At 47.9% G+C, this 13859-nt stretch overlaps 1 protein-coding gene across 1 annotated transcript in view; it reads right to left on the bottom strand.

Annotated features, from left to right (window-relative positions):
• Pkd1l2 (polycystin 1 like 2) overlaps window positions 1-13859 on the bottom strand; it is a 96831-nt gene that overhangs the window by 64417 nt on the left and 18555 nt on the right. The window contains exons 9-14 of the mRNA XM_052729504.1: window positions 13519-13568; window positions 8460-8577; window positions 6439-6646; window positions 4118-4238; window positions 3157-3298; window positions 1940-2116 (exon numbers count right to left, since the gene is read on the bottom strand). Of these exons, the coding sequence (XP_052585464.1) occupies window positions 1940-2116; window positions 3157-3298; window positions 4118-4238; window positions 6439-6646; window positions 8460-8577; window positions 13519-13568 (816 nt within the window). The remainder of the gene's footprint in view (window positions 1-1939; window positions 2117-3156; window positions 3299-4117; window positions 4239-6438; window positions 6647-8459; window positions 8578-13518; window positions 13569-13859) is intronic.

Genomic DNA, 13859 nt, shown 5'->3' with positions numbered 1-13859 from the left:
TCTGTAGTCCAGCCTGGCCTAGAACCCACCATAGAGCCCCGGCTGGTCTTAAACTCACCACAGTCCTCCTGCCCTAGACTCTCAAGTGCTGGGACCGTGGACATGAGCCACCACCCTTGGCATCAGTGTTGGTTTGGGGTTTGGTTTTACAGTGTGGGGATGGAGTCCAGGGCCTCCTATGTGTAAGTACTCCGGACAAGCACTCTCCTGCAGCCCTTCACCCTGCCCACAGCACCTATAGAGAAGTTCCCAGTCACTATGTCTCAAGCAACACCCCCTGTGGTACATGCCATGGTTTACCAGATGTCTCTGCCACTAGACGTTGAAGATTGTGAAGTTAAGGATTTTCTCTGTTGTGTTCACGGGTACATACCTAGCACTCAGAACACAACCCGCAGTTTGACATGTATCTGTTGTAAACATAAGTGAACGGATGAATATCTTTTGTTCCGTAAAGGAGACCCACACATCATGGGAGTCTCCAGTCACACACGGTGTAGTGTGCAGACATTCATGAAGCTATTGGCTCACAACCGAACACTCACTGTTGTGCGACCACGCTGCCTTCTCGCTCACTTGTATGAGATGGGGGTTGAGGATGAAGGAGGAAATCTGGCCTCCCTCTGGGTGCAGAGGGGAGGCGTTTGGGAATGAAGCCTACTCTCCTTGTTTGGGTTTTCTTTTTCTTTCCACACTCAGACCCAGTCATTACCTTCTTAACAGCCCCATGTTTGCCAATTCCTTGACAGGGCACCCTGTGAAAACTATACTCCCTAGAAAGCCTTACAGCCACCTGTCCCTAGTCAAGGTACATTGTTTATGTTTGTGGTGTCTGGGACAGGATATGGCAGAGTACGCCAGCTCTACTCATGGAGCCTCAGTTTGGATGAAAGTTTCACTTGGGCTAAGGCCCACACAGAGCTCATGTGACAGTCCCCAAATGCTCAAGGCCACAGAGAGAACCAACAGCCACCAAAATGGAACAGTAAATGGAGTGAGCTGCCCCAGGCCACCCATATCTTCATAGTCACTGCTGCTCTGGGTGTGGTTGCCATGACCGACGTGACTGACATTGTAGGTAGGGTGTTTGATGGTCCCTCTCTGTGAACCTTTGCAAAAAAACAAAAAACATTCTTTGAGATTTGCATGTCCTGGGACACTGTCATTCTCTGCTGCCACTTACAAATGGGAGTCAGTGAAAGTGTTGAAGCTTCTATGAACCAGATCGAGTTCTGTCTTTCAAGGTAGCTCTAGCTCCGGACTTTCAAAGAGTCACAGTGCCTCTCCCTCCCTCCCTCCCTCTCTCTCTCTCTCTCTCTCTCTCTCTCTCTCTCTCTCTCTCTCTCTCTCTCTTTTTGTTTTGTTTGGTTTGGTTTGGTTTGGTTTTTCGAGACAGGGTTTCTCTGTGTAGCTTTAGAGCCTGTCCTGGAACTCGCTTTGTAGACCAGGCTGGCCTCAAACTTACAGAGATCCGCCTGGCTCTGCCTCCTGAGTGCTGGGATTAAAGGCGTGCGCTACCACCGTCCGGCGCTCTCTCTCTCTCTCTCTCTCTCTCTCTCTCTCTCTCTCTCTCTCTCTCTCGTGTGTGTGTGTGTGTGTGTGTGTGTGTGTGTGTGTGTGTGTGTGTGTGTGTCTAGGACTATGACCTGGTATGTCCCTACCTGTTGGGTCTCTTCATCCATTAAACCCTTTCATATACTTTACACTGGGACAGCCATTGTGTCCTCTGGGCTTGGGCAGATGCTGCTAGTGCATGCTGTCCTTCTGGTGTGATGACTAGGCCAGCACTTTGGGGATGGCCAAGGCTTAGGAGTCCCTCATCCTGTCAGCCTCCGTCCATTCTAGAACATATTCTATTGCAGCTCCCTGATGGGGACAGTCCCCGTTCCTGGAGAGGATGATCCTGGGGGCTGAGGGAAGAGCGGTCTTTAGCTGGTACCTGACTGCAGACAGAAGCAGTACTCCAGGGGCCCTGGGGCTGTGGAGGCGGTGCAGAAGACAGCGAAGCTTGTCAGTGTAGTACCCTCCTCCGGAACGATTGCACAGGCCGGCACCTCCGGTTGAGGTAGCATGCTGATCACGTAGGTATCCTCCCCGTAGGCATGGTTGGTCAGTGCTGGGAAGTGAAGATTCATTGTGCTTAGGGGGACTGTGTGTCCAAAAACTTAACCCCTCTTCAGGATGACCTGGGGAGCTTGTTGAACAAAGATTTCTGAGCCTCTGCAACCCCAAACCCTCTGACCTCTCTGGAGATTCTGGGGTAGGCCCCAAAATACTCATATCTAACAATTGTCTCCAGTGCAAGGCCCTGGTGCTCGCTTTGAGAAAATGAGCAGAGAAGAGAGGAGAGACTCAGGCAGATGTGGAGCTGGAATTCTAGTTCGGCTATTCACTATCCAAGTGGCCTTGGCCTTGACCTCTGTCGTCTGTAAGGTGGAGCCAAAAACAACTTCCTCATAGCGACGTCATGAGCAGCTTACCCGGAAGCCATCTCTTCCCATCCTCACACCCTCAGCTGTGAGCCCTGGTCTATCCTGCAGCAATGTGCCACCACGCCTGCTTCAAAAAGAGCACATGGCTGCCAGAGCCGAGCAAAGGAGAGTCTTATGTGGTGACAACTAGTGTCTTGGCTTCACTCAGTTGGGAAGGCCTGCGGTAGAGCAGGAGCGCCCACTGAGCCAGTGCCTCAGTTTGTCTGGCTGTGGGCGCTCTGTGGGCTGCGTTAGGGAATACGGAATCAACAGCCGGCCCAGGCAGCACCTGCCTGCAGCCCTACGCACTGAGGAAACAGAGTCAAAGGAAGTGTTCTTAGAAAGCGTAGCAGTCTGTGTTTTGTGTCTCTCTGAGCACTGGGCTCATTTTCAGTGGGTAACTCTGACTTCTCCTGGTAGGACACACAGGTTGACTCAGGGTGGCCCACTTGTCTCCATGGCACTCCGCCAATCATCGTTCGTGATAACAATTCCAGGGCAGGTATTTAGATCACCCCAGATTTACATGGGAGGGGACTGAGGCAACAAGACGTCAGATCGTTTGCCCAAAGTCTCCTAGGTAGAAAGCCCAGACTCTGGCCCCATGCTAGGCCAAAGTTCCTTATTTTAGCCTTTCCGAGACCATCTTGTCTCTGTGACAAGAGGTGAGGTGGCCGCTTCTCACCTGTGACCCGGATTCGAACAACAGGTCCCCAGGTCTGCAGGAAGCTGCTGTTCAGCAGCAGCACGGAGGAATTGTGGTGAAGGAGAGTCAGCGAGCGTGACCAAAATCCTCTGAGTCTGCAGGCATCGGGGAGGGGCTCAGCCTGTAAGGGAACAGCACTGAGGGCCTTAAAGTCTGTTGGGTAGAGACCGGGACATCCTCAGTCCCATGGCTTCCATCCCCGAGACTGACAGACTCTGATGAGTGAAGGCACTGCTTCTTCCTAGGAGGTCAGTAAACAGTCAATCTCCAGCCTTGTATCTTGTCTGAGGTTAGGTTCCCAGAAAAGGAGCCTGAGGAGGAGTGTGTGTGCAGGTCACTTATGGAGGGAAGAGCCTGAGGAGGAGTGTGTGTTCAGGTCACTTATGGAGGGAGGAGCCTGAGGAAGAGTGTGTGTTCAGGTCACTTATGGAGGGAGGAACCTGAGGAGGAGTGTGTGTGCAGGTCACTTATGGAGGGAGGAGCCTGAGGAGGAGTGTGTGTGCTGGTCACTTATGGAGGGTGAACTTTCTGGGGGAATCAGCAAGTAAATAGGGCAGAGAAGGGAGTGAGAGAAGCATCCTTCTCAGTGTGGCCCTGAGGGACCTCAACCATGTGAGGCATGCCACAAAAATGTCTTTGGGGCAAGGATGCTAGGCTGTTTGACTTTCCTGTTCATCAATTGTAGGCCATCAGGCCCCTATGTAGCAGCTAGAGCATGCATGCATCCTGGCAGGGGGCTTTAGCTGAGGGCAACAGTGTCTGCCTCCCCCATAGACCTGGCTCCTTTGTATCCATTCACCTGTTAGAATTCCCTCAGGCCCTTCCGAAGCATGTCCCCAAATCTTCCTGACTGCCCGCACTGGCTCCGAGTATGGTTGGTCCACCCTGGCTCAGGACCTGGCCTGCAGCGTGTTTCTACTGAGTGGCTATGGCATCTCACCTTCTCTGATGAGGTATCATCTAAGTACCAGCTGAACATGGTCATTGGGCTTTCATCTCCCACAGTGACTGTGAGCAGAACGTCTTGGTTGGCTTTCACTGGCTGGCAGTTCTTCTCACAGCTGGAAGGTACAGAGAATAAAGAGAGAAAGCGCCCTCAGGCATCATGACCACTTGCCTAGTCTTTAAGTCTGCAAAAAGGGTGGGATGTGGCCAAATGAAAGATGGACTAAAAGCTACCGATGTTCTAACCTAACCAGGACAGACCCTGGTCTGTAAGCAGGTGAAGAGAGTCAGGACATGACCGTATTCCCATGTCACTCTACTTGCAGTGATGTGGAGGGGAGGCCAGGACAGGGCCCCTCGTTTCCAATCCCAATTCTGTCACTTAGGAAGGCTCGCCTTGTATGAGTCACTTAACCTCTAAGTCTTGGTTTCCCTAGCTGCAAAGGAAGTGGAGAAAGCCAAATAACTTCTGAGATTCTCTTCAGTGTCGATAAAGGTGGCAGATGGCACCATACAGTGAACAACGAGAGCCACTCTGAGAGTGACGTGTCACAACTCCTAGAGCACTTGTGAGCATGCCGAGCTCAGAGGACTTTCGGGATTGGTCCCAGCACCACCACCCCGCCTCTGTGTGTGTGTGTACTTTTGTGCGCATGCACATGGATGTCAGAAATCGATATTGGTGTCTACTCTCTTCATTGTATTGTTTGAGACGAGATCCCTTTCTGAACCTGAAGATCACTTATTTGCCTAGAGCTCCTGGCCAGCAAGACCTGCCTCCCCTGTCCTGGACTTGGTAGAGCCATGGTACTGTCTGGATTTTTGCTTGAGTGCTGTGGATCGGAACTTCGGTCCTCATGCTTGCACAGCAAACACTTTATCAAATAAGCCGTCATCTCTCCAGCCCCCTGAGCCTTCTGTGTGGTGTCCTACCCCTCCCTGGAGCCCGAGAGGTCGCACTGACATCTGCTGCCTGTCTAATGCATCTCCAGGTCCACCTCCAACTATCCCTCTTCTCTCATCAGGTCAAGTACAAGCATGCTGGTGGGTTTCTACAGCCCTCTCTCTGCAGAGCCAATGCCTCAGCTCCCACCCTCCAAGCTTCTGCTTGGGTCCAGCATTGGTATGGGCCCAGGAGCTTTGAGGAGAGAAGGTGGTCTGAGGAGAGCATGAGGCTGTTTTTCAATGTTTCCCGAAGGGCTAAAGCAGCAGAGCCGGTGCCCCATCAGGTAACGGCCATGGCTCCTGTCCCTCTCCAGCAGCTGTGGTCCAGAGGGGATTCTAGACATAACCCCTCTCACCTCTGCAAGTGATGGCTTACCCCGCCCTATCACAGTCCTGCATTGTCTCCTAAGCTATTCCTCCAGTCCTGTTCATTCACACCTTATCCATCTGTAATCAGTTTCTGACTACAGTGAGCCATCTGCTTCCAGCAGGGACCTGGCTGACAGGCCCAGCTACCTCAAGCTCCTACCTCCACTCCTGTAAAATGCTAAATCATCTCCTCGAGGCCCATTCTATGCCGATAGCAGAGTGTTCTGATGCAAGCTGTGACCATGTCCCTCCTGCACAGAGATGCTGGACAGCGTGTTGGCTGGTCTTAGGTTAACCTGACACACAAGTTAGAGTTATCTGAATGGAGGGAGCTTTGAGAAAATGCTTCCATCAGGTCGGGTTGTAGGTCATTTTCTTAATTAGTGATCACTTGGGGAGGGCCTAACCCGTTGTGGGTGGTGCCATCCCTGGCCTGGTGGTCCTGGGTTCTACAAGAAAGCAGACTGAGCAAGCCATGGGAAGCAAACCAGTAAGCAGCACCCCTCCATGGCCTCTGCATCAGCTGCTGCCTCCAGGATCCTGCCTTGTTTGAGTTCCTGTCCTGACTTCCTTTGATGATGAACAGTGCTGTGGAAGTGTAAGCCAGATAAACCCTCCCCCCCCCCCCCCCCCCCCCCCCCCCCGCAACTTATTCTTTGGTCGTGGTGTTTTGTCACAGCAATAGAAACCCTGACTAAGACAAGTAGCTTTCCCTAGAGACTCCGGGGTGAAAGACCTAAATCTGGCATGACCTGCAAGACCCTGCCTCACTCTTCCTCCGCCCCACATATCCCCCCTCCAGGTCTCTGTTGAGCTTCACCTCCTATGGGAAGCCCTTTCTGTCCCTGGATGAAGAAGTCGTCACAAACTTCTGCTGTCTCTTCATGCTATTTATTGTTGATCCCCAGGTTGCCACCCCAATGGGGGCATAGGTGAGACCTGCCCTGCAGGTCCCACCCCTGAGTGGTGCTTGCTGATGAAGAACATGCCCACATGCCTCACCTGATTTGAGGCCCAAGGTCCAGGGGAGAAAACACATAGAGGCATTGTTCTGTCTCTTTCTCCAGTTCCTGGCCCCTCAGGATAGCCAAGTGCAGGGTGGCAGCAGAGTTGAGCGGTGGCAGACAGGAGGTGTGGAGCACCAGCATCCTTTGGTCTGTGTGGAGCAGTTGCCTCTCCACACAGTCACTCCACTGAGCCCAGCAGCGTCCTGAGAGAGATGGGCAGACACCTGGGCACAGCATCCCTGAACCTGACACACCATGGACTTTCTGGTTGAGCGAGGCTTTTGTGGGTGGTGGTTTGGTTTTGTTGAGACGGGGTCTGGCTGCACAGCCTGAGCCAGCTTCAAACAGATCATCTTCCTGCTCCTGCCTCCTGAGTGCTAGGGTTACAGGGCTGAGCCACCATGCCCAACCTCCAGGTATCCCATTTTATTTTGGTTTTGGGGTGTGTGCACATGTGCATGCATACGTGTGTGTGTGTGTGTGTGTGTGTGTGTGTGTGTGTGTGTGTGTGTGTGTGTGTATGTGTGTGTGTGTGTATGTGTGTGTGTGTGTGTGTGCGCACCTGCACATGTTCATGGGCACACATGTCATGGGTGTGCATGTGGAGGGCAGAGGATCACTTGAAGGAGTCCGTTTTTCCCTCCACCGTGTGGGTTCCAGGGATTGAACTTAGGTTGTTAGGCTTGGCAGCATGTACTTTTACCTGTTGAGCCATCTCACAAGCCCCAATTACTCCATTTTTAGAAATTTTAGTTGAGAAAGTAGCCACAGAAGATGAAGACTGGCAGGGTTGTTTATCAGAGCAGAGCAGTGGAAAAACCCAAGTGTCAACAGTGACTACATGGTGACCCGGCTCTCTGCTGTGTTACAATTATGAAAATCAGAATGGACAGGGAGATACTACGGCGTTAAGATGAGATGGCTCAGCAACTAAGAGCACTGGCTGCTCTTGCAGAGGACCCAGGTTCAATTCCCAGCACCCACATGGCAACTCATAACTATCTGTAACTCCAGTTCCAAGAGATCCAATACCCTCTTTTGACCTCTGTGGGCACCAGGCACACACACGGTGCATGCACATGCATACAGGCAAAAGACATACACAAATAAAAATACACATTTTTTTAAACATGCAGAGGATTGTTGTTGTTGTTGTTTGGGATTTTCAAGCCAGGGTCTCATATAGCACCAACTGGCCTTGAATCCATATATAGTTGAACCTGAACTCCTGAGCCTCCATCTTCTACCTCCCAAGTGCTCAGGACATGTTATTCAATGAAACAAAACAAAACAAGACAGCAGCAACACTTGTAGCATTTTATTTCTAAAATGAGTGTGTAGCTAGGGTATAGCCCTATAAAAAAGGAGACACCTACTTTTGGAAGTATGTGCTACCATCTTTGTTTGAAGAAAGGGGGCCTGGACTCTCCTTGGTGAGGTGTGTGTGTATGTGTGTCTCAAGTATGTATGTGTTTGTGTATTTGTATGTGTGTGTGTGTGTGTGTGTCTGGTGTACGTGTTTGTCTATGTATTTGTATGTGTGTGTAATGTTTGTATATGTGTGGTAAGTTATGCTCTGTGTGTGTATGGGTGGTGTATGTGTGTGTCTATGTATTTGTATGTGTGTGTGGAATGTTTGTATGTGTGGTGTATGTGTGTGTGTGTTTGTGGTGCTGTGTGTTAGGAGGGAATGACCCTTTCAGAGGGGGACTATCTGGTCACGGACCTTTTCTGGACTTGCCAGTGCATGGTGTCAATTAACAAAGCAGAATGGCTTTTTATGTTTTGTTACTTTTTTAAATCTCCCCCTGCCCCTGTCCTCCGTGTTCAGGGCCACCATCCCTCCTTGGTTTGCTGTTACTCCTCCACACCCATTCCTGTGGTTTACGCTCTGGCACACACAGGTCGACAGTGTCAGCCATGAATCGTGTCAGATGAAGATGAGAACAGGCAAACCCGACAACACTCACTCATCAGTGAGGGGGAGGGGATCAGGATCAGGTGTGCACCACCTACCACAGGACCAGTGGAAGCCCAAGTCTGGGTCGTCATCTGGCCAGCCCAGTGTGACTTCTGTGAAAGGGTCCACGTACAGTTCAGGCTCAATGAACACCTTCATGTCCCCTGTGTCTCCCTGCAGAGGAAGTGACCACCGGTGAGACAACACTGTTCAGTTTCACTGTAGAGTCCTGCCAACCTACCCTCCACCCCAGAGCAGTGTGTGCTGACAGTGGCCACAGAGTGAGGCTCAGAGCAGAGAAAGTTCTGGATGATCCTCTGCTCTGGGGTTTCCCTCAGGAGCATAGAATGCCTCCCTAAGACTCACTGGGTAGCTTCACCTCCAGTGTAGGCTTAGGACTCACTGTGAAGTCAACTGGACAGAAGCCATTCTGAGCCAGGCCCTGTGCTGATGACTGGAGACATGGTAGCAGAGACCCAACTCTTGCTCTTAAGGTAGATAGGAAAGACAGGGACATTAATGGACACTTAAAACTCAAGGCACTACCTGTGCTTGATTAGAGGGTATTCACTTAGAGGAAGCAGGAGGATGTGGAAGATGGAGGCAGTCAGTTAAGAATCCCTTGAGGGGTTTAGGGAGAGATGACGTGGTTTGTAAGGCCTTTGCTTTGCAAGTGTGTTGACCTGAATTCAACTCCCAAACCCACTGAGGACAGCAACATGTGCTTGTAATACCAGCCTTGGAGAGATGAGACAAATGGATCTCTGAGGCTCACTGGATAAGCATCTGTATGTGCTTTGTTTTGGAGCTGTGAGGCCAGACCCCCCAAAGGAGTAAAGAGTAAAAAACCCCAAAACAACATTTTGGCATACCAACATGGGGCTCATATTTCTATGTTGGACCTGATAAAGCTGAAAAAAAAATTGTTTTAAAGAAAAAGGACATGGCTCCTTTAAGAGGCACTGCTGTTCAGCCTGCAGGGCAGCACTGAATAAAAGAACAGCAAGCTAAGTAGAAACCACTTGTGGCAGCCCAGGTACCCGCTTCCTACAGCTAGGAAGGTTGAATGCAGTTCCTGGTCACTCACCTCCAACTGGGCCCAAGCTTTAGGCTTGGCTTTCATGACCCAAGAAGTGAAAAGCAGGCCGGGCAGTGGTGACACATGCCTTTAATCCCAGCACTCGGGAGGCAGAGGAGGACGGATCTCTGTGAGTTCGAGGCCAGCCTGGTCTACAAAGCAAGTTTCAGGATAGGCGCAAAGTTACACAGAGAAACTCTGTCTTGAAAAAACAAACAAACAAACAAACAAACAAACAAAAAGAAGTGAAAAGCAGGCAAAGCCAGCCAAGAGCCACAAGGAGGATCCAGGTGTAGCTTAGCAGTCTAAAATTTGCTAGTGTGGTCAAAACAGGCTAAAAGATACACAGTAAAAGAGGTTCAGAGGGGAAAAAAAACTCTAAATAGGTTACAGTGTGTTTAATAATGTGCATAGGCTTGAGAAAAGAAAAAGGGTATAGTCATAGAAAAAAATGAATAGTTAAAAAATAAAGTCTTTAAAGAGAGAAGGAAAGTAAATATAAAAAAAAGAATAAGCCATGTAAGATGGGAAATACACAGGGAGTCTGGATCCTATAGAGTATTGTGTTGATTTTGAATTTTTTGAATGCTGACAAGCAGACAGTAGCTGCTAAGGGGTTGTGAACTGCACTGCTAAATTGAACCCATCTAAGAATGGCTTGACTTTAAAATAGAAGTAAAAAAATGTGTTTGTCAAATGGAAGTCAAAAATGCTTTGGAGAAGTGGTTTTGCTTTTGTTTCCACAGGAAACAAGAGGCTGTGGATTTGTTCCAGGTTAATATGGATCAGATTTGATCAAGGGAGACCTCCTGAATCTTGACAGGTGATATCTGTCAACAAAGATTATAGCTGGTCTTCCCAGAACTTGGCCATTATCTCAAATATTCTCAGGGACCCTAAAGATGCCTTCACCCACAGACAGCAGGAAACAGTTTGGAGAACATGGCACCCACATCCCAAGAGAGGTGTGGAAGGTTTTAGCTTAATTGGTGGGTTATGGATGTTTGCTATAATTTAGGGGAATATAGGAATATAGGATAAAAAGACAACTATTAATCTCAGATATTTGCATTGGCATGGATTTTAGAATATTGATACAAATTTAAACTTAATTTTGTTACACAACATATACGTTTCTACTCTTGTTTGAGGTATTGTGTTTATGCAGTTCATTTAAAAATGCAATGTATAAATAAAAAATTAGGTTAGTAGTAGATCTATAATAATCAAACTTGTAGTCACATTAGATATATTTTCTAGGTTAAATAGGTATATTTTAGATAGATAGATAGATGGTCTTCAAACACTTCAAAGACCTATAAAATATGACCTTTAAAATGTTTTGTTAACCTAAGGTTTTTCATGACAATGAAACACATCTGCTCTTGGAAGCACCAATTTACTTCAGAGATGATTGGCATCAAAGAAACTCCTTATGAAGTTTGCTTTCATTGAGGCAAAGTTAGCCACTGGGCAAAGAAACTGCTTTTGCCTTTGACTGCTGACAATGTGCTGTGCAAACTGAACATGCAGGACACACAGGAAAAAGACTGTTGAACTTTTCCAAAACAAGGCAGGACAGTACTTCAAAATTCCTGCTTCACAGAAGAATCTGCCAGACAGTCTGCAGGACACAGAAGAAAGCAATTGACAAACTTTGCCAATACAAGGTAGGGCAGTCCTTCAAATTTCCTTCTTCACTGAAAAGTCTGCCAGATACTCTGGGCCTGTAGGCTGAAGATGAATGCCCTAACGTTGCAGAGGAACTTTGGGTGACTTTTCAGGCAGCCAAATGTCTCTGTTGTTAGATAATATTACATCCTTCTGGGTCTTTGATGGAGTTGAAGACTAGATAGTTATAGTAGTAATTTTCCTTAGTTATGATAGAAAGTAAATTAGGTGTAAAACTTTGGACTCACAACGATAGGATAGATAATGCATTATTTTCTCTCAATATACAAACTACAAATGGACAGAATATTGTAAATGTAATTCTTACTTGATAACTGTTTTTGTTGTGTATAGTTTTACTATGTTAGAGTGAAAAACTTTTTATTTAGACAAAAAGGGGGAAATGCTGTAGAATATTATTTTAAGGTATGTTACATTTGTTAGTAGTGTGGAATATTTGTTTAATGATGCAAAGGTGTGTTGCATTCTTTTCTGTTGCATTTTTTTTTAATTCTGTAAAGCTGTGTCACTTTGCCTGTCTAAAATACCTGATGGTCTAATAAAGAGATGAATGGCCAATAGCGAGGCAAGAGAAAGGATAGGCAGGGCTGGCAGGTAGAGAGAATAAATAAAAGGAGAAATCTGGGAGGAGAGAAGGAGTGAGAGAAAGAGGAGGACCCAGGGGCCAGCCACCCAACTACACAACCAGTAACCAAGTAAGAAAGAAAAACATACAGAAACAGAAAAAGGTAAAAGCCCAGAGGCAAATGGTAGATGGGTGAATTTAAGTTAAGAAAAGCTGACAAGAAACAAGCTAAGCTAAGGATGTGCATTTATAGTTAAAAATAAGCCTCCATGTGTGATTTATTTAGGAGCTGGGTGGTGGGCCCCCCAAAAGAGCAAAAACAACCAGCAAGACAGAGTGGGTCATGAGCCTGTGTCCTCCAGCCATGTTCTAAGTCTCTGTCTCACTGAGGACTTGTTAGCATCTGACTCTCCCTGGACAGAGCCAGGGAAGCTTCCTTTGGAATGGTCTCCCAGAAGCACGGGAAGGAAGAGGAGAGAGAGCTGGCTAGGCAACAGTGGAGAACGTGTCAGTCCTAGGAGAGGAATCAGGGTCCCAAGGTGAATTCTGGGAGTAATTGCTGATGGGACCTGTTAAACAACTTAGCTATGGGTCCTCTTGTTCACATCTTGACCCAGAATAACACAAGGCTACAGTGAAACTCAACCTCTGATGGGTTGTGCATGCCATAAGTGTGTGGAGGTCTGAGGACACCTCAGTTGTCAGTCCTGGCCTTTGTTTGGGACCCAGGCTCTTAATCTCCTCTGCACAGGCCTGGCTGACTGGCTTTTGTCCTCCTGGGAATTCTCCTGTCTCCACTTTCCATCTTGTAAGAGCACCAGGATTTCAGGTGCTTGCTATCATGTCCCGCTTACACCGTGTAGCAATAGCCTTACCCACTGAGCCATCCCCCTCAGTCCTCATGTCACCTCTGAGCACATCTGTGAGACCACACTCTGACCATTGCCATCAGCACACCTGAGGGGTTCTTGGTAGACACACAATTCTCAGTTTCTTCCTTCTTCTCCTCTATCTCTGAGCTTCACAAAAGCAGAGAGACCACAATCTGCCTTTTCCACATCACACCCTCAGCCCCTAATACCAATTCCTGAACACTGTAAATGCGCAGTAGGTCTTTGTTATTCAGTAAACACATGCATGAACAGTGTCAAGGGGAAGGATCTGAAGACTCTGGCATAAACACTGACAAACACGAGCCTGTTGCAAAATAAGCACTAACAGCTATGAATTTCCCTCTGAGTACCGCTTTAGCCACAGCCACAAACATGGATCCACTGTATCGCCATTATAATTTTAGTTAGAAATAGTTTCTAGGGGCTGGAGAGATGGCTCAGAAGTTAAGAGTACTGATTGGTCTTCCAGAGGTCCTAAGTTCAATTCCCAGCAACCACATGGTGGCTCACAACCATCTGTAATGAGATCTGGTGCCCTCTTCTGACCTGCAGGCATACATGCAGGCAGGACACTGTATACATAATAAATAAATAAAATCTTAAAAAAAAAAGAAATAGTTTCTAATTTCCCCTATGGTTTCCTATTTCACCTAATTTTTTAAACAGAAGTGTGCTACTTACTTCCTAAGGACTACCTACATGACCCAGTGTTATTTTTTACAACTTAACCCTGTTGTAGTTAGAGAACACGCTTCTAGACCTCTTTCCAAATGGAAGACAGCTTGGGAATTCCTGGGGGTACCCTGTTGCTATCCTAAACCCCAAACTGAAAGCAAAGCACTTGGATGTCTTTTTCTTGTGAAGTTAAATGTTGTAAAGATGCTCACGTTCTTTGCTTCAGCGTTCATTCCAGGTGGTTCTTGGAGACTGGAAGGGGCTGTGAACGTGATGAGAACAAGCATTAAAGGTTGTCGGAGAATATTGTACAAAGTTGTCCAAGGCAGAGTCCTGCAGGGACTGTGGCACACACTCAAGGTCCCAGCTCAGGGTGGGGGTGAAGGGAGCAAGTCCAGACAATACAAGTAAGACCTCTCTCAAAAAATAAAAATAAAAAAAAAAACTATGATAAACAAAGAGAAGATTGTGTTGAACATGCCCTGAGATGTCTTTGTAAATGGTCCCAGGAACGTGGAGAAACCCATTCGGGCGACAGACACACAGGTGACAA

This window comes from Peromyscus californicus, unplaced genomic scaffold (genome assembly GCF_007827085.1).
Source record: "Peromyscus californicus insignis strain IS unplaced genomic scaffold, ASM782708v3 Scaffold_8__1_contigs__length_139910024, whole genome shotgun sequence".
Lineage (NCBI taxonomy): Eukaryota > Metazoa > Chordata > Mammalia > Rodentia > Cricetidae > Peromyscus > Peromyscus californicus.
This window is presented reverse-complemented; position numbering and strand designations above follow the sequence as displayed.